Source organism: Aphelocoma coerulescens, chromosome 13 (genome assembly GCF_041296385.1).
Source record: "Aphelocoma coerulescens isolate FSJ_1873_10779 chromosome 13, UR_Acoe_1.0, whole genome shotgun sequence".
Lineage (NCBI taxonomy): Eukaryota > Metazoa > Chordata > Aves > Passeriformes > Corvidae > Aphelocoma > Aphelocoma coerulescens.
Genome location: NC_091027.1, coordinates 1742247 through 1759688, shown reverse-complemented (window position 1 = coordinate 1759688; position 17442 = coordinate 1742247). Strand labels below are relative to the sequence as shown.

Sequence of the window (17442 nt, the reverse complement as noted above, 5' to 3'; positions counted from 1 at the left end):
ACCTCCTGGGGTGCCCTGGGGTGGGGACAGCACTGTCACACTGCTCCCGGTGCTCCCTGAGCCTCCCGGGTGAGGCGAGCGGAGCCGTAGCCCCAGCCCAGGGCTGGATGGGAGGTGTGGGGTGCCAGCAGAAGGGCAGGAAGGAAACAGCTTGTGCTGAGGGAAGGAGCTGTCAGGAAGGAGGACAAGCCCATCCTGCAAGGAACTCGATGGAGCCAGGCCATCCAGCCTCTGAAAAACCGGACTGGAATGGGAAATATGCCTGAGGGAACACCCGTGGTGTGAGCTGGCAGGGAGGAGTTGGGACTGGGGATGCTGGTCCTGCCCATGGGATGAAGGTGCTGCGGGAGGAGGGAGCTCTGCCCTGCCGGGATTCCCTCGGCAGCCACTGAAGCGTGGTTCCTGTCCTGGATCATCCACAATGTGCTGATGGGAACAAAGCAGCTGTGATGTGTCTCGATGGCTTTGTTGGACATGGCAATAAGAAATCCTGCCCAGGGATGGGGCTGAGAACTCCTGACGGTGGAGCAATGCCAACCCAAAGGGCCCTTTTCTCCTTCAAAAAGCACCTGGGCAAGGACTGAACCCCTGCTGCCACCTGCAAGGGAGGAAGGACATCTGTGTGCCCAAGGCCACAGCCAGGTAATGCCCTCGCTGCCCAGCCGTGTGCGGGTCCCTCCTGTGGCCGTGTCACTCCCTAAGCCCATATGGCACAGACCAGCCTGGGAAGGAATCTCCTGGGGTGGCTTTACCCCAGCCACCCACCCAGCCAGTTTCATGAGTTCTGCCTCTCCGTGGGCAGGATGGGATGCAGGCAGGGCAGGCAGGGGGACAGGATGGCCTTTGTGGCACCAGCACTGGGTGGGAGCCAGTGGAGCAAGTGCATGTGGGCTCCTGTGCTGCCCTGTCCAGCCCGGATCAGAAAGGATCCCACAAAGGGACCCAGAGAGAAGGGCTGGAAGTGCCAGAGGGCTTGTCCTGGCCCATGGGGAGTTTTGGATCCAGTGACAGATGCTGCCTGTGACCTGCAGGAGTCACTGAAAGATTGAGAGTCCTTTTTCAGTGACACTTTTTGCACACTGCGGGTCAGCCTGGAAAAACCCAGGTGCTGCCATCCCCTCGCTGTGGTCAGGACAAGGCTGAGCTCCCAGTGGGAGCTGGCCAGGGATCAGCCTCTCTCTTCTCAATAGCTTGTTTATAAGGATGCAAACACCTCACCAAGCGAAAAAACCAACTTCATGCCGAGTAGCCACTGGTTCCACATGCCCTAATTTTGGCAACTGCTTCCTGGGCTGTATTTTCATTTCTGTTTTCTCTGTCCCCTTTCCCGTGCCTGAGCAGCTGGTCAGGGACGGCAGAGCAGAGGGGCAGTGCCGGGACATGCCTCACCTTGGGATAACACGGCGGGAATCCTGTGTGTTTGCGGACGGGCTGTGGGAACACCAGGGCATCACCGGGGCTGTACATCGGAGCCGCACCAAGGCCACGGATACACGGGGGACCTGTCCCCGTTATTCACGGCAGGCGGTGTGTCCCCTGCTCTGCCCGTGTGTCCCCTGCTCTGCCCGTGTGTCCCCTGCTGTCCATCCGCAGCTGCTGCCGGCACAGCGCCCCGGGGCTGCGATGGAGCGGGGACACAGGGAGGGCGGCAGCCGGGGGCCGGCACACACCGGGGCATCGGCTGCTCTGGCGGGTGGGAGCCCGTCCCGGGTGCCGGTGCCGGCGGGGGCGGTGCTCTCGGGGCCAGCCGGTGCCAGCCGGGCCGGCCGCCAGCCCCACCCGCCCGCCGGGCGTGCGCAGGGACCGCCCCGCTGAGCCTGCGACCGACCGGCTGCGGCTGCCGCGGGATCGGCCCCGCTCGGGATCATCCCCCTGCTCGGGATCATCCCCTGCTCGGGATCATCCCCTGCTCGGGATCATCCCCTGCTCGGGATCCCGCCGTGCCGGCCCGGCCCGTGCGGTGTCACCGCCCGCAGCAGCGGCAGCGCGGCCGCGGCCGGGCACGGCGACCTGCGCAACCCCGCCCGCTCCGCAGGTGAGAGCCGGGGCCGGGGGTTTCGGGGGGCAGAGGCGAGGCTGGGCTGGCTGAGGAGCGGGGGTAACACCCCTGGGGCGCGGGGGGAGCTGCGGGCCCGGAGCCGGCGGCCCCTGTGCGCGGGTGTCGGGGACGGCCAGGCCGGTCTCCGCGTTACGGACAGGGATGTTCGGAGCCCTGCGTTATGGACAGGAGTGCCCGGAGCCCCCCTTAGGGACAGGGATGCTGGAAGGCCCCCCGTTACGGACAGGGGTGCTCGGAGCCCCCCCGTTACGGACAGGGATGCTGGTAGCCGCCGAGGCAGCAGTGACAGCTCAGATGCGGGAAACTGCCTGGGAGGGGGGCTGGGAAAACGAAACCTGCTCCTGCGCTGTCTGCCTGCTCCAACGCTGCCCAGAAATGTCGCGTTTTAGTTTTGCACAATTCCCTTGTCCCACTCAGGTCTCAGGCCGGGGGGGTGAGGGGAGGCAACGAGGTTTCGCCAGCCTGGGAAACCCCCCAGAGCAGCTGTGTGCTCTGGGGATGCTGCTCCAGGGACACCCCCATACTGGCATGCCCTGAGCTGCAGGGCACCCCTCCAGGGCTCGGGGGGAAGTCTCAGATCAGGGTTTTCCACCTGCCTCCACTGAACTGGGGTTCTGCTGTCACCCCCAGGCAGAGGACACTGAGTTTGCCCAACAGTCCTTGATGGGAACCCTTCTGCCTGGACACCTCGGGAGCACCCAGAGGGGTGCAGAAAAGTCTGCTCCTCTGCATGCCCCGTAGCAGCCAATGCCATGCCGCAGGCTGGGGAGGCAGCCAGATCCCAGAGGGCAGGGATGACAGCTGGCAGGGTGACGTACCCCTGTCGGGCAGGTGAAGGTCCAATGCCATCTCACTTCGCTTGCTGTGCCAAGCCCAGCTCTCCTCCAGCGCAACAGTGGGCATGTGCCAGGAGGGGACACTGGCCCTGCTCACAGCTCGCAGCTGCATCAGCCACTTGTTAGCTGGACCCGGTGGGAACAGGGAGAGGGGCTGCAGCCTCCAAAGTGGGCACCTGGCATGTTGCAGTCCGGCTGTGGAGGTTGGCGCTGGCTGGGCAGGCTGGGCAGGGCAAAGCCTGTGCTGCTGCTTGTGCCATCTGGCTTTTATCCTGCCAGGCCACCTCTGCCTTGCCTTTGCTCTTCGCCTCCTCCTCCGCAGGCAGGCGGGAGGCCTGGCAGCATTCCTGCCCCTGGCCGGGGTCTGGATCCAGCCCAGCTGTGCCTGCGCTGCTGTGGGCTGTGCCCCACCTCCCCGTCTCTCAAGGCCTTCCTGCCAAGAGCCAAGCACTGTTTGTGATGCTCTGGGAGCTGCTCCATCCTCGCTGGTATCAGTTAGAGCAGAGCATGTTTCCTGAGACGAAAACGTCAGGATCAGCTCAGATTTTCCACGGCAGAGAGGAGAGGGGAGCGTGCCGTGCCACGCAGGGAACTGGCATTGCGTACCAGGGGCCGCCAGTGCATCTGGCAGAGGCATCGGCAGCTCTGCCCACTTCTCCCCCCGTCCCAGTGGCTTTTAAAGCAGCTCTCACTGTCACAGAAACATCTCTTGTTCGAGCACTGCAGAACCAGTCTTTGTACTTTGAACAGGACCCTTGAACGCCAGGCAAGGCGCCAGGCACCGACAGCCAGGGCAGGGAGGGAACAACAGGCCCCGGCAGCAAGGAGCTGGAGTGGAGGTGGCAAACCCTGCCCTGCCCGTGGTGACCGGTCCCTGCACAGTCCCAGAGCTGGGTGGCAGCTGCCAGGCCCCTACTGGCACCTGGGGGCCCCCTTGCCCACACCCCAGCCCCACACGTGGTCACCGGAGTGTGGGCACGTGTGCGTGGCAAGTCCCTGCCCGCCACACGTGGGTGTCTGCAGCCAGCCTGCTCCTGCCTCGCAGCTCTTTGTGGTTTTACGGTTTTGGAGTGTCATCCGTGCCGTGCCTGGAAATGGAGATGGGTTGAGTGTCCCTGCGGATGTCCTGTGGGCTGCATGGACACAGGGGAGGGAGCAAGGGCACTGAGCTGGGTTGGGCACCAGAGCACCAGTCCCAGGGCTGCCTTTGCCACCCCTGCAGTGTCCCGCCGAGATGGCGAGTGCAGAGCCCGACGCTGAGGATGCAGCCGAGGCTGAAGAGGCCGTCTATGAGGTGCTGCCCTGTGACAGGATGGAGCTGAGCCAGCGCCTGGCCGTGGAGGAGCTCATCACCACTGAGGCCAGCTACGTCCACAACATCCAGCTCTGCGTGTCCGACATCCGGGCACACCTCCAGAAGAAGCAGGTGACACGGGGTATCCCCCCCTGCCCGGGCGCTGGGGACTGGAGGGTGAATCTGTCGAGAGCTGAGATGCCCAAATCAGTGCAGGGAGGTCACCAGGTGCTCACCTTCCACCCTCCTGTGCTCCCCCTGACCAGCCAGGGTCTGGGGATGGATGGACATTGGGTCTGACCCAGTACAGCCGCCCTGTGACTTTAACCCTGTCCTACTTGGGAGCCCAGACAGGTCTCAGCCTTCCCGAAGCCTCCTGAAACAGAGCATCACTGCAGCTGCTGGGGTGTCCCACGGGGCAGATAGAAGGTCACCAGGAGTGCCTCTAAAACACGTGGTCCATCTCTGATGTATTTGGCTTAGCCTGGGGCATCTTTGTTCCCTTCAGCTGCCCGAGCTTGACCTGGAAGGACTCTTCTCTAACACCGACGACATCCTCCATGTCTCCAGACGGTTTCTGCAGGGTCTTGAGGCCACGGCCGGCTCGGGGCAGGAGCAGCTGCTCTGCATCAGTAAGTGGTGCAGTGCCAATGGCTGCCCCGTGCCCACCCATGTGTGGGGGGTGTGCCAGCCCAGCCCCCTGCCCTGACACCTCCTGCCCCTGCCTTGGCTCTGGGAAGCGCTGGTGCCACCACACCAATGTCCACCCACGGGGCAAGGCTGACCTGCCCAGCCTGCAGACAGTGAAAGGGACGGCACCAGGCCCAGCTTAGCAGGGTGCCTGGGGGGCAGAGCACTGCCCTGGCACACTTGGCACTGCTCCGCTGGCTTCACCCTTCCAGCAGGCTGGGGAGAAACCTCCCTCTGAGCCCACGGGGAAGGACCCTCCTCTCCAGCCCCGCTCTCCTTCCCCAGGCACCCTGTTCCAGGAGTTCAAGGAAGAGATGGAGACTGTCTACAAGATCTACTGTGCCAGCTACGACCACGCCCTGCAGCTGGTGGAGAGCTACCGCAGGGACCCTCGGCTGCAGGAGGAGATCCTGGACACCCTGAATGCCACCGTGTAGGTCCCTGCTGCTGAGCCACCACCTCCCTGGCCCTGTTTCACATCCTGGCTTTGCCCTTCTCCTCTCTGGACAAGCTGGCAGCCTGGATCCGTGTCACCAGGCTGGGTGTCATATCATGGCCACCACCTTTGTGGCATTTCCTGGTGTAATCCCTGGCAGCCTGTCCTGGACTCTTGGGGCCACTTGGTCCATATATTTTATGGTGGACCAAAAATAAGGGACAGGTGGCATCCACAGCTGCTGCCTTCCCAATGCCCAGACTGAGCAGAGAGACACAGGCTGGCCCCAGGGGACCTGCCAAACCCCTCCTGAACTATCAGGGGTGAAAAACAATGTCAGAGCCAGGAGAAGCAGGAGTGGCAATGGAGGAGCTCCTGGGATTTGCTGCTTAGGGCACAGGCGATGTGATTCCCAAAGGAGAGGCTTTGTGATTCCTTCCCTGTGGGTGGAAAGGGAGACACTCTGCCAACACCCTCCCTCCCTGCTGCCCACGGAGCAAGCACTGATCCCGTGTCCCATGGCTGGACAAGCACAGCACTGTTCAGGCAGGCAGGACACCCACCCAGGGCTGGCACTGCCCTCGGGGCTGGCAGGGACAGTGTTCCCCTGCAGCTGGAGGGGAGCAGGAGTGCACAGTCAGAAATGCCCCATGAGTTCTGGGCTGCTCTCTCCGAAAACACTCCCAGAGAAGCCGTGGAGAGCAGCAGGGCAGGAAGGCAGCCCTGCACACCAACCCTGAGCAATCCCTTCTCCGTCAGGCCTCACACAGGCGCGTCAGACCTCAGCTTCTTCCTGGTGATGCCGGTGCAGAGGGTCACCAAATACCCTCTGCTGCTGGGGAAGATCCTGGAGAACACCCCGAGCAGTGCCAGTGCCCACTCAGCCCTGGAGGCAGCGGCTCGTGCCATGGCCCAGGTCAATGCCAACATCAACGAGTACAAACGGCGCCGGGAAGTGGGTGAGTGGCCAGGGGGGCTTGGTGCAAGCGGGGGGCACAGCACCCAGCCCAACCCCAGGGGTCTCCTGGGCACTAATTCCCACTTAAATCAGTTCAAAGCTCTCCTGCCCTCCACTTAATCCTGCCTGGTGGAGCTGCACATTCCTGGAACTCTCCTGGAACTGCTCTGGTCCTGTCAATGCCACTCTGGGCAAGACCTGAAGGCTGCAGGAGAAGGGTGGCATGGGGGGGCTGAGGACAAAACCAGTCTGTCCACATTCCTGGGGCTGGGGAATGACAGTCCTGCCCTTGGGATAGGAGAAATCAGGCTCCCCACAGATGGGAGCTTGCCCTTCTTTTTGGTTTTCCTAGTCCTTTCCTTCTTTGATGTGTCTTGTGCTTATCCTGCTGATCAGCCCCTGCGCTCTCACCTTCGTTGCCTGCTCAGCCATGAACTCTCCTCTTCTGATCTCTTTTCCCCATCCTTTGTGTCCTCCCATCCGGGGCAGCAACCAAATACAACAAGGCCGAGCACCTGACGCTGCGGGACCGCCTGGCGCGCCTCAACACCCACTCCATCGCCAAGAAAACCACGCGCCTCAGCCGGCTCCTCATGCACGAGGCCGGCATCGTGGCCAAGGTGGGCAGCCCTCACCCCCTGCCTGCACCCCGGCACCTGCTGCCCCTCCTTGGGTCATTTCTGGGGCTTTTTGCTGCTCCTGAAGTGCCTCGATAGCGTTATTGGGAGCATGGGGCCAGCAGGAGGTGGGGTGGCTGATGCTGCCTCCTGGTCCTCCATCATCCCAAGGAGCAGGAGGGATGCAGGGACACGCCTCACTCCCCACCCCAGAGCATTGCAGGGCAGCACTTTGGCCCCCAAAGGACCCACAGGATCCTCGGGCCCCCCAGCAAAAGGAAAGACACCCCAGTGTTCCCCAGCACCACGACCACACCAAGAGCCTTGCTGCTGCCTGCACCCCTGCACCAGTGTTTTGACCCCTTTCCAGATTCACGGAGCCCCTCAGGGTCTCTCCTGCCTGTCCCCACCCTGTGAGCCTCAGGCAGGTGCCTGGCTGCTGTTTCAGCCCCCAGTGATGGGCAGCAGCCCTGCCCACGCAGGTGACAAGCTGGCCCTTGCCTTGCAGACAGAGGACAAGGAATATGACGACCTGGAAGAGAAGTTCCAGTGTGTGGCATCCAGTGTGGCCACGCTGAAGGAGAACGTGGCATCCTACCTGGGCCATTTAGAGGTAAAAACCTTGACCAGGGGTTGACTTTCCCCATCCAGGCCTCAGGAGCTGTTCCTCCTTGGGATTGTGGAATACTTTCAAGCCCTGTGGAAACCAGCGGCTGTTGGGGATGTTCAGGGATTTGCAGCTCAGCTGAAGTGTGCTGTTGTGTCAGGGAGTTGTACAACATCCAAGGATTGCTCAGGTCCAGGGGAGTTTAAACCAAAGCTGAGGCTTTGACAGCACTGGCTGAGCTGGTGTCATCTGAGAATAATCTGTCCTTAAACTTATCATTATTTCAAGGTCTTAAATGATTGAAGAGGCCGGGTGTTGTTCAGCCTGGGAATTCTTGCTTTAATAATGTGTATGAGGCAGAAATGTCCCCAGATCAGCCCTGACAACAAATTTCCCTTCTGAAATCACCTGGGTCAGCAGCTGCTACGATTTTCTCATGGAAATCCCTTGGGGCATCTGAGGGAGATGAAAGTCTGAGTGCTGGCAGAACACGCAATCCCCAGACACAGCACTATCAGGAAAGCCTCGGGAGATGGCCGAGGGTCCAGCAGCAATTCCTGGGCTGGGAAGACCTTGCAGGAAAAGATTGACAAGGGCTGCCCACACAGGACCAGGGAGGAGGTAAAGGAGTGCGATGCTCCTCCTTTCCAGGCGTTCCTGCTGCCCACCCCACACCAGAGTGACCTGCAAGTGGACGAGGGCCCTGCCCAGCAGTATCGCCGCCTCTCAGAGCGCCTCCAGAGCGCCGTTTTCCCAGACTTTGTGAGTGCTCCTTCCCTGCACATCTCCGTCAGCTCTCCCACCTCCTGCCGGGGCACAGTGGGGCTGGCAGCCAGGAGCTGGGGGCACCCCAGTGTCCCCAGAGCCCCCCAGAGCCCAGCTCATCTGCAGTCCCCGACACACGAAGTGAGGGAGCAGCTCCAGGGAAGAAGGGAGGGCAGGGACAGAGACACAACCCCAGCACAGCTCCTGAGCCCACCCAGGGCTGGGATGAGCTGCAGTGTCTGCCTGCTGGGTGCATCCAGGAGCTGGGCTGCCCACAGGGAGACGGGGGAGGAGACCAGAACACCCCAAGGCAGGGGCAGAGGGCCCTTAAATGGGCTCTGGGCAGGAGAGACTCAGCTGAGATTGGTCTGAGCCATTAGAGGGTCCTGCCCAGCTCTTTCCATGGAGCACAAGTTTGGAATTGTGGTGGGCCTGAGTGCACCCTCCCAAGGGTTTGGCATCCTATGTGCCCTCAGGGAAAGATGTCCCAGGTGCTGCCCACTCCACACAAGCCCCTCCACAGTGCCCCAGGCCCCTTCCCCCCTGCTGGTCCTGTCTGGGGGGCTCACGTGGAAATTGGGGTTCTCTCACGTCTCAGAAGCAGCGTGTGGACAGGCTGGTGTGGCAGCCCCTCTGCAGCCTCTCGGACATGCTGGAGGGGCCCCAGCAGCTGGTCAAGAAGCGCCTGGACAAGCTGCTGGACTATGAGGAGATCCAGGAGAGGAAGAGTGAGATGGGCAGCGTGAGCTACGACGAGGAGGCAGCCATGAACACCTACCTGGCCATCAATGACCTGCTGGTGGCTGAGCTCCCCCAGTTTAACCAGGTGGCTGTGCAGCTCCTGGGGCAGATCCTGCGCTCCTTCAGCTCCTTGCAGCTGGATTTGGCTGCCCAGGTCCTGCACCATGCAGAAAAGGAGCTGGAGCAGGTGAGTGGGACCCCTCAGGCACATGAGCTGAGCCAGACCTGCCTTCTTCAGGCTTGGGAGATCTCTCAGACACCAGGGCACTGCAGGTTTGCTGTGGCCCAGCTGCCCTTGCAGATACACAGCTCCCTGTGGAGCATTTGTAAGGATCTTTCCTCCTCCCTGCCCGGAGAAAGCCGAATTTTCTCTTCTGCACTGTCCTGCTTTCCGTTTGTGGACACTACTGGTAATTTATTGAAGTGCTGCTGCCTGAGAGATCAGTGTGAACTCTGAGCTCCTGAGAGCTCTGTGCCAGCAAGGCAAGGAGGAGAAAGGCATCTCCTGGCCTGGGGAACAGCCTCCCTCAACCCCATCCCCTGGGAAGTGCCTCCCTGGCCTCCTCACTGCTCGGGACTCTGAGCCTGATGGGTGTAAATATGGGGAGTGAGGGCTGCCAAAAGCCTTGGGGTGGAGCACAGCCCTGGCCTGAGCCAGGAGCAGGATGGGGACAATGTGCAGCTCAAAGCCAGAGAGGAGCAGCTTTGATGCCATGTGCAAAGTGAATTTAGTGGCCAGGTCTGGTCTCTTGCTTTCTCACCCCTCCCTTTCCTCCTGCTTCCCTTCTGCCCCCTACCCAGAGCTCTTCCTCTCTCAGGGTCCTCCCTGATCTCTGATCTCAGTCTGTCTCCACAGCTGCCCCATGGCCACATGCCCCTGCCCAGCTTCTGGAAGGTGGTGGAAGACAGCCTGCAGCAGTCGGGTGCTCAGCTCCGTGCCTTCTGCCAGGCCTTTGAGACCGTCACGCCGAGCCCTGGGGCACAGGTAGGGGCTGGGCAGGGCATGTCTTGGGCCAGCTGGGTAAAGAGAGAAATTGAACTGCGGCTTCCCAGTGCAGAAAATCCCTTCAGTGGGGAGGCTGGCTCAGAACGTGGCCCAGGGGATTGCCAGAGTATTTCCCCCAAGCCCCTGGGATGAAACAACTCAGCCCTGCTGGTTCTGGACACTCATCTCCAAACCTGGGGGTCGAGCAGGGAGCGTGAAGGAGTTTCTCCTGTTACCCTGCCCCTGGGATGTGATCCTGCAGGAAGGAGAGCAGGTGCACGTGGAGGGCCTCAGTCTCCTGTGTCTCATCGAATGCTCCCGTGTCTCTTGCTCCCCACCAGCCTCTGACCCCTGCTGAGGAGAGGAAGGTCCTTTCCCTCGTGAGCAAGCACGGCCCAGACAAGCTTTACCAAGTGACCAGCAACATCAGTGGCCACAAGGACTTGGACCTGACCTTGCTGAGGGGACAGATCGTGGCTCTGCTGCAGAGCGCAGACACCAAGGGCAACACGAGCAGGTGGCTGGTGGATGCTGGAGGTACTGTGAGCACTGTGGGCAACCTCTCCCTGCCTTGGCACCAGGGCCAGAGTCACCTGAATCCCCTCCTTATCCTGGATGGAACAGCAGGCCATGGTCTCCCTCCGGGCTGTGCTCAGCCTGAGCCCACCTCAGCTTTGCCGTCAGCTGTGAGGTTCAGGTGTCCTGACTGATTCCCCAGGAGAGCACTCGTGAAGTGTCATGGCTGGGAAAGGAGAATCCATGCACACGGAAACATATGGAATGCCTTTTTTTTTGGGAGATTTCTCCTGGATATCCCCTAGTGATGGACTAGTTTGAGCAGGGCTGCTGTGCCATGCCAGGCAACAGCCAAAATGTCATTTCTGTCTCCTCCAGCCAGTCCTATATGTGCCAGGCAGCAGGGCCCCATGACCTGTGTGTGTCCGTGTCCTGCAGGTCCCCGAGGGTTTGTTCCTGCTGCAAAACTCCGGCCCTACAGCCCCGTACAAGTCCAGCAGCCTGGGATACAGCTGCTGACCCTGGACAGTGGCCCAGAGAGAAGGAGACATTCCTACGCATCCCCTGAGGCTCCCAGGCCACAGGTGGCCACCTTCACCCCAACGTTCCAGGTGAGAGTGGGGGACATCCCCGGGGCCATTCCCAGCAACCCCACCAGCTCCCTGCTAGTCTTTGTGTGGGTGGGAAGGTGGACCTGCTTTTCCAGGTGTCCCCCTTGCTGGGAGCAGGGTGGACAGGGCAAGAGAACTGTCCTTGGTGGGTCCCCAGTCCCTCCACCCATGGCACTGCTGCGCTGCCCTCTTGGAATTGCCTGTCCTGCCATGTTCTTCCCCCCTTGACTCCCAGCTCCAGCAAGGGCTTCCTCCCTCCTTCCCTGACATCCACAGGTGGTCGCCGGCTTCTCCTTCGCAGCCAGGAGCCCGCAGGAGGTGACCCTGCAGGCAGGGCAGCCCGTGGTGGTGCTGGAGCCCCATGACAAGAAGGGGAGCACGGAGTGGAGCCTGGTGGAGGTGAACGGCCAGAGGGGCTACGTGCCCTCCAGCTACCTGGTGACCGTCCCCGTGCAGGACCCTGCGGGCTGGAGCTTGCCCGTGTGAGCGTGGCCAGCCCACACCAAGGGCACAGGATGGGAGCAGCCAGCTTGGCACCTGAGGACACCTCACAGGAGATGCTGGAGGGAGGCAGCCCCTGGCTGGGAAGGTGGTGGGAGGCACCCGGGGGACACGGCCCAGGGACACGGGCACGAGGGTGGCACTTGGGAGGCACCTTTTGACGGGAGGCGTGAGGGTGCCAGGTCCCGTGTGTGTGTGTTGGCACAAAGCAAAGCAGCACCAGAGAGTGAGGGCAGGTGGCTGCAGTTATCCAGGGATTTGCTGAAATCCCTGCAAGTGACGAATGCGTCCTGGGGGTGGTGAGGCTGCGCTGCCCCTGGTTAGAGCAGGATCGAGCAGCGAAGGTGCAGCGCTGCAGAGGGACCCTCCGCCGGGCATGGGGCACCTGGGCGCTGAGCACCTGGGCACTTTGGGTACCTGAGTACCTGAGCACTTGGGCACCTGGGCGCTGAGAACTTGGGCACTTTGGGTACCTGAGTACCTGAGCACTCGGGCACCTGGGCGCTGAGCACCTGGGCACTTTGGGTACCTGAGTACCTGAGCACTTGGGCACCTGTGCACTGAGCACTTGGGCACTTTGGGTACCTGAGCACCTGAGCACTTGGGCACCTGGGCGCTGAGCACCTGGGCACTTTGGGTACCTGAGTACCTGAGCACTTGGGCACCTGGGCACTTTGGGTACCTGAGTACCTGAGCACTTGGGCACCTGGGCACTGAGCACCTGGGCACTTTGGGTACCTGAGTACCTGAGCACTTGGGCACCTGGGTGCTGAGAACTTGGGCACTTTGGGTACCTGAGTACCTGAGCACTTGGGCACCTGGTCACTGAGCACCTGGGCACTTTGGATACCTGAGCACCTGGGCGCTGGGCAGATGGTACTGGGCACCTGCGTGCCCTGTCCCTGTGGCCGCGCTGGGCTGCGCCGCGCCTCGCGGTCGCCAGAGGGAGCGCCGCGCCAGCGCCCAGTGCCCGCTCGGCTCGTACTGGGAGCACTGGTGCGGGGAGCGCGGGGGGACAGCCCGGGGGGTGCGCCCCGCTCAGGGGGCAGAGATCCACACTCCCGGGGCCCCCCGTGCTCCTGCGACCCGCACAGATCCCCGGCGGGCTGACACAGGTCCCATGGAGGAGGGTTTTGGGAGAATCAATCCGTGTCGGTCCTGACTTGAGGCTCGGCTTGAGGATGGAGACAGCACTCCCTCCCTCCTTCCCTCCCACCATTCCCGAGGTATCCCAGCCCCGTGCCTCAGTTTCCCCGTGGCTGCGCTGTTAGGAGGTGCTGATGGGGCTGAGGTGGGCAGCCGTGCCGTGGTGTCAGAGGGGATTTCAGGAGCCCCCCGGCACTGGCGCCGCACGCTGCCCATCCCTCACCCGCCGCGGGCAGCGGAGCACCCGGCTGGCGTCGTCCCGGCTGCCCTGGGCTCCCGGCGCTGCCCGCATCAAAGGTGCCCCGTGCCGGCTGGCGAGCGCTGGCACGCCGGGCCCTTCGCCCTGCCCTGCCCTGCCCGGGGGCTGCAGCACGCCCGGCCACCCACGGGCTCGCCGCGGGCTCCCCGGTGCGGCCGTGGCTGCGGGCTGGGCAGCGGGGCAGGGCTGGCACGTCTGCACCCAGCCTTGAGCAGGTGCCAGGCGGGTGAGGACAGGCCCCAGGCACTGCTCTGTGCGTCCCACGTGGGGCTGGGGGTCTGGTTTGAGGCAGGTGGGGCTCCCCCTCCTGTGTACCTGTACCTGTGGGGTGGCTGGGGGGCAGCCACCTCTGCCCAGGTGCCACTGAAAGCCCCGAGGAAATGGTCACCCACAGGAAACCTGCGAGGGGACAGCAGTGCCAGAGCTGGGGACGTGTCCTGGGGATGCTCCGAGCCTGGGAAAGGCTGATGGCTTCCTCAGGAAGGGAAAACGGGCAGGCTGGGGGCCGAGGGTCATCGAGCAGGGGCTTTGTGTCTGTGCTTGCCCACAGGGTTCACCCCTCCAGCTCCCTGCAGTTGGCTCCTCTGGATTTTTCCATTCCTAGTCAAATCACATCAGGTCGGGTTTCCCTCCCGAGTCACCTTCCTGGCAGCTCAGAGAGGTGCACAGCAATCAGCCCTGTGCCCCGGGCGATGGCAGCAGTCGGGCAGGCCCTGCTCCACAGCCCTCGGGTGCCCGAGACCCTGCAGGGGGTTAAAGGTGACAGTGGGACAAGGAGAGCTGAGAGGCTGCTGCTGCCTGCTGCCTGATCCTCCCCCTGGAAGGAGATCTGGGGTGGTCAGGACTTGCCTGGAGATCCAGCAGCAGGTGGTCCCTGCCAGGATGAGGGAAATGAGCTCATGTGGCTCCTCCACTCTTCGGATCCGAAGGGGCGAGATGGGATCTGCAGTTCCCCCCAGTCCTGCTGCCAACCTCGGTGGCCAGGGGACCTTCCCCAGGGGCTCTGTCCCCAGGACATGGCTAGTGCTTGACTGCAGGACATGGGTGCCTGCATCCCTCCCTTCTCCCTTGAATTTGATGCCTTAAGAGGCCTCCTGGAAACAGAGACTGGACAGGAGGAAGGGAATACAGACAGGGATTTATTTGAAAGGCCTTCAAAGGTACCCCTGGGTGCCAGAGGCCACTGCCCAGATGGACCCCAAGGTGCACCCCAGGTCACGAGTTCTTCACACTTTTATAGGTTTGGTTCATTTGCATAGCAGGGTGAATTCTCCAATTAAAGCTTCAGTTAATGATGTCATTTCCCCAAGCTTGCCCCTTTAGAGGCTCTTTGGTTTAGACCTTTTGGGCCTAGGACGGTCTGGGTGACCTCGGAGAGCAGACCCAGACAGGCTTTGTTATGTCTGCCCAGCACAGAGAGCAGAAATGAACAGGCTACGAGAAACTCCAGAGTCACACACTGGGCAGTGCAGGACTCGAAAAATAGAAAAGTTAAAACCTAAGGCATCATTTCCCCCCTTTAGAGGCTTGACAAGGCCTCTATCTTGTCGAGACTCTATTCCAAACTCACTGCACTGCTGCTGCCCTGAGCCTGGAAGTGCCCTCTTGGAGTCACCGGAGGGCACGGGGCTCTTCCAGCCCAAACATGAGGGGGGATAAAGGGCACAAGCATGCCTTTAAATAGCCTGTCAAGGACAGGCTCTCCCAGGAGGAATGCTCTGGCTGGCCCGGTGGAACATGCCTGTGGCTGGGGGCACGGGGGGACAGCTGGGCAGGGCCGCTGCTCGCCACGAGGGCAGGTCAAGGTTAGGCATGGCCCTGGCCCGGTGCCACCGTGCCACGGCTTGGCACCGGGGAAGCAGAGCTGTGCAAACAGGGAAATGAATGCCAGGCCAGGGTTTTGCCGTGCCCGGGGCTGATCTGGAGGTGGCAGCGGAGCCAGGCAGGCGTTGCTGCCTGCGACCTGCCCGCCAGCCCGCATGGAATTTGGCACCGGCACAGCCTGGCTGCCGGAGCAGCCTCCGGGGCAGCTCCGGTTGTCCCGGAGCGGCTGCTGCACTCCTGTCCGGGCTGATTCATATCCTGGACGTGCAGGCATTTGGATATTGTCCACCCGCGGGGTGTGACAGCGCAGGGCTGTGTCCCCAGGGCGCGGGGTGCCAGCCCGGCCACGTGCCGGGAGCAGGACGGGGCAGCTCTGCGTGGCTGCTGCTCCCTGGGGACACGGCGGGGCCACGAAGCACATCCCAGGTGGAGACCCCGGGATGGCAGGAGGCTGGCTGAGTGCCCAGGTGTCCGTGTGCCCGTTGGCTCTGCTGGGACACCCCGGCGGCAGAGAGGTGTGAGATAAAGCAGCTGCCAGGCGAGCCCCAAGCCCAGGCTCCCAATCCCGGGCCTGTCCCCTCACCACGGGGTGCAGAAGGGGAGAGGGCAGGAAAGGGGAGGAGTGGGGAGCCAGGAGGAGCAGAGTGGCTGCCCTGGGCTGAAGGGCACAGCCAGCCCGAGTGGCTTTGGGCACGGAGCTCGAGTTCCCCCCCCGCCAGGCTGAGCTGGCTCCGAGCAGAGCTGCACTGTTCCCAGCCACCTGCCCGTGTGCGGGAGCAAGTGGCCCCCGAGCCCCCGGGCACCCTCGCTGGCCCCTCGTGTGCCAGCCGGGACCAGCGTGGCCCGAGGAAGGGCTGAGCCCCACGGAGAGCAAACCTGGGGCTGCGGAGCAGGAGGCGAGGTGTGAGCAGCAGCGCTCGCTCCAGGCTGGTGCAGCTGGCACCTGAATTGTCTAATAAAGTGTGAAATTGCTTTCATGCTCTGCTACCTTTGCTGTGCTGGACCGTCATTACGGCCCCCCCTCGCCGCCCGCACCGGCTGCCGCCGTGTCCCGCTGTCAGACGAGCCCCGGGCCGCAGCTGTGCCTGGCACAGCCCCGCAGGACCCCTGTGCCGGGGGCTGCGGCTGGTGCCCAGCGTCCCCTCCGGCCCTCTCAGCCCCTCCGCTGTGCCCACGCCGTGTAACAGCGCAAACCGCTGCGGGGGCATCACCGGGATGGGGTAGGGTCTCTGCCGTGGGGCTGCGGGTGGGTCTCTGCCGTGGGGCTGGGGCTGCCGTCCCGCTTCCTCATCCCACGGGATGCCTTGGGGGTGCAGGGATCAGCTCAGGTCCGAGCCCTGCCCTGCGGCTGTGCCGCTGCCAAAGCCCTGCCCTTGCCCATCAGATAGGGCTCCATCCGGCCGTGCCCGGAGCCGCCTCGGAGCCTGCCCAGGCAGCAGAGAGCTCCCACCTTGGCAGGGACAGAGGGACAGCTCGGCCCCCCCTCGCCGGTGGGTAACGAATTGCTCCTGAAGCACCTGGCTGTGCACAGAAACTGTTCTCCACCTCTAATAACAATAATCAATCATCCTGCTCTGGGCAGGGGATGTGCAAGGTTTTCCAGAACTGGGGAGCTGGCGGGGCTGGCAGGGGGATTGTGGTCGGGGGGCTCTCCTGAGGGGACACAGAAGTCTCTGCTCCGGTGGTGGCTTCCCTCCTGCACTGCCCACCAGGAGGGCAATCCATGACCAGGTACACCCTGCCAGGGGAAGTGCCAGCTCCTCGGGGCTGTGCAAATCGTGATTTTGGATGGAAAAGCAGCTGGGAGCCCAGGTCTGGCATGGGGCACAGGGTGCTCCCTGCTCCAGAGGGTCCCACGGGTCCTTGTGCCAAAGGAGCTGCTGAGTGAGGCCCAGGAAAAGGGATTTCTGCAGTGCTCGATACTTTGCCCCGGGGAATTGGTGCCACGTTTTTCCAGCTACTGATAAAGTTAAATCCTTGATCTGGTTAAAGATTTAGCCCACAAGGCAAGCCTGGCTAGGACAGCAATGCTGTTAGTGCCACCGGCTTGGTGACACTTCAGTTTTTTCCTAATATCTAATCCAACCCTACCCTCTGCCAGTTTGAAACCGTTCCCCCTGCTCCTGTCACTACTGGAGAAAGCCAGTCCCTGGGAACAGCCAGGCGAGTGCACCCTAACCCAGCAGCATTCCCGAGCCCTCCTTCATTGGCATTCCTCCTCTCCCAGCCTGCACAGCCTGTTCCCAACGCCCCAAGTGTTAATTGAATTACTTCCCCCAGAACTGCCAATGCTTTAGGGACTGGAGCATCTGCACACACCACGGGCAGCCTGCTCCGTGCCTGCTCCGTGCCTGCTCCGTGCCTGCTCCGTGCCTGCTCCGTGCCTGCTCAGCCCTTCCCGTGGGATGCGCCAGCTGCGGGCAAGGAAAACAAAGCGAGCAATGACAAGGCCAGGGTGGTGTGGAGGTGCAAACGCCCCCAAAGATTCAGGAATGAAGGGGATGGAGTCCAGTCAGGAGCCCCAAGGGCGGTGGGAAGCCCTTGGTAAGGTCTGCAAGCATCCAGAGGGGCTGGAGAACATCCCGCTCCCCTCAAGC

At 62.5% G+C, this 17442-nt stretch overlaps 1 protein-coding gene across 2 annotated transcripts; it reads left to right on the top strand.

The window, feature by feature from the left end:
- The first annotated feature begins 1823 nt into the window (after nt 1–1823).
- Nucleotides 1824–15832, top strand: ARHGEF37 (Rho guanine nucleotide exchange factor 37). 2 transcript variants are annotated; one of them, XM_069028968.1, is made up of 13 exons: nt 1824–2035; nt 4118–4321; nt 4698–4821; nt 5165–5312; nt 6075–6274; nt 6763–6893; nt 7399–7503; nt 8149–8259; nt 8861–9190; nt 9860–9988; nt 10330–10525; nt 10943–11115; nt 11392–15832. In XM_069028968.1, exons 2-13 carry the CDS (start codon nt 4130–4132, stop codon nt 11599–11601), a joined length of 2049 nt encoding a protein of 682 aa, XP_068885069.1. In that variant the 5' UTR covers nt 1824–2035; nt 4118–4129; the 3' UTR covers nt 11602–15832. The 2 variants fall into 2 exon arrangements, with proteins under 2 accessions (XP_068885069.1, XP_068885070.1); XM_069028969.1 differs by having other exon boundaries at nt 10330–10505; nt 11392–11471.
- The last annotated feature ends 1610 nt before the right edge of the window (nt 15833–17442 follow it).

Coding starts and splice junctions, on each gene's coding strand:
- ARHGEF37 (XM_069028968.1), top strand. CDS start 4,130: ATGGCGAGTGCAGAGCCCGACGCTGAGGATGCAGCCGAGGCTGAAGAG. Junction 6,275..6,762: donor CAAACGGCGCCGGGAAGTGG/GTGAGTGGCCAG, acceptor CATCCGGGGCAG/CAACCAAATACAACAAGGCC. Junction 10,526..10,942: donor GTGGCTGGTGGATGCTGGAG/GTACTGTGAGCA, acceptor CGTGTCCTGCAG/GTCCCCGAGGGTTTGTTCCT.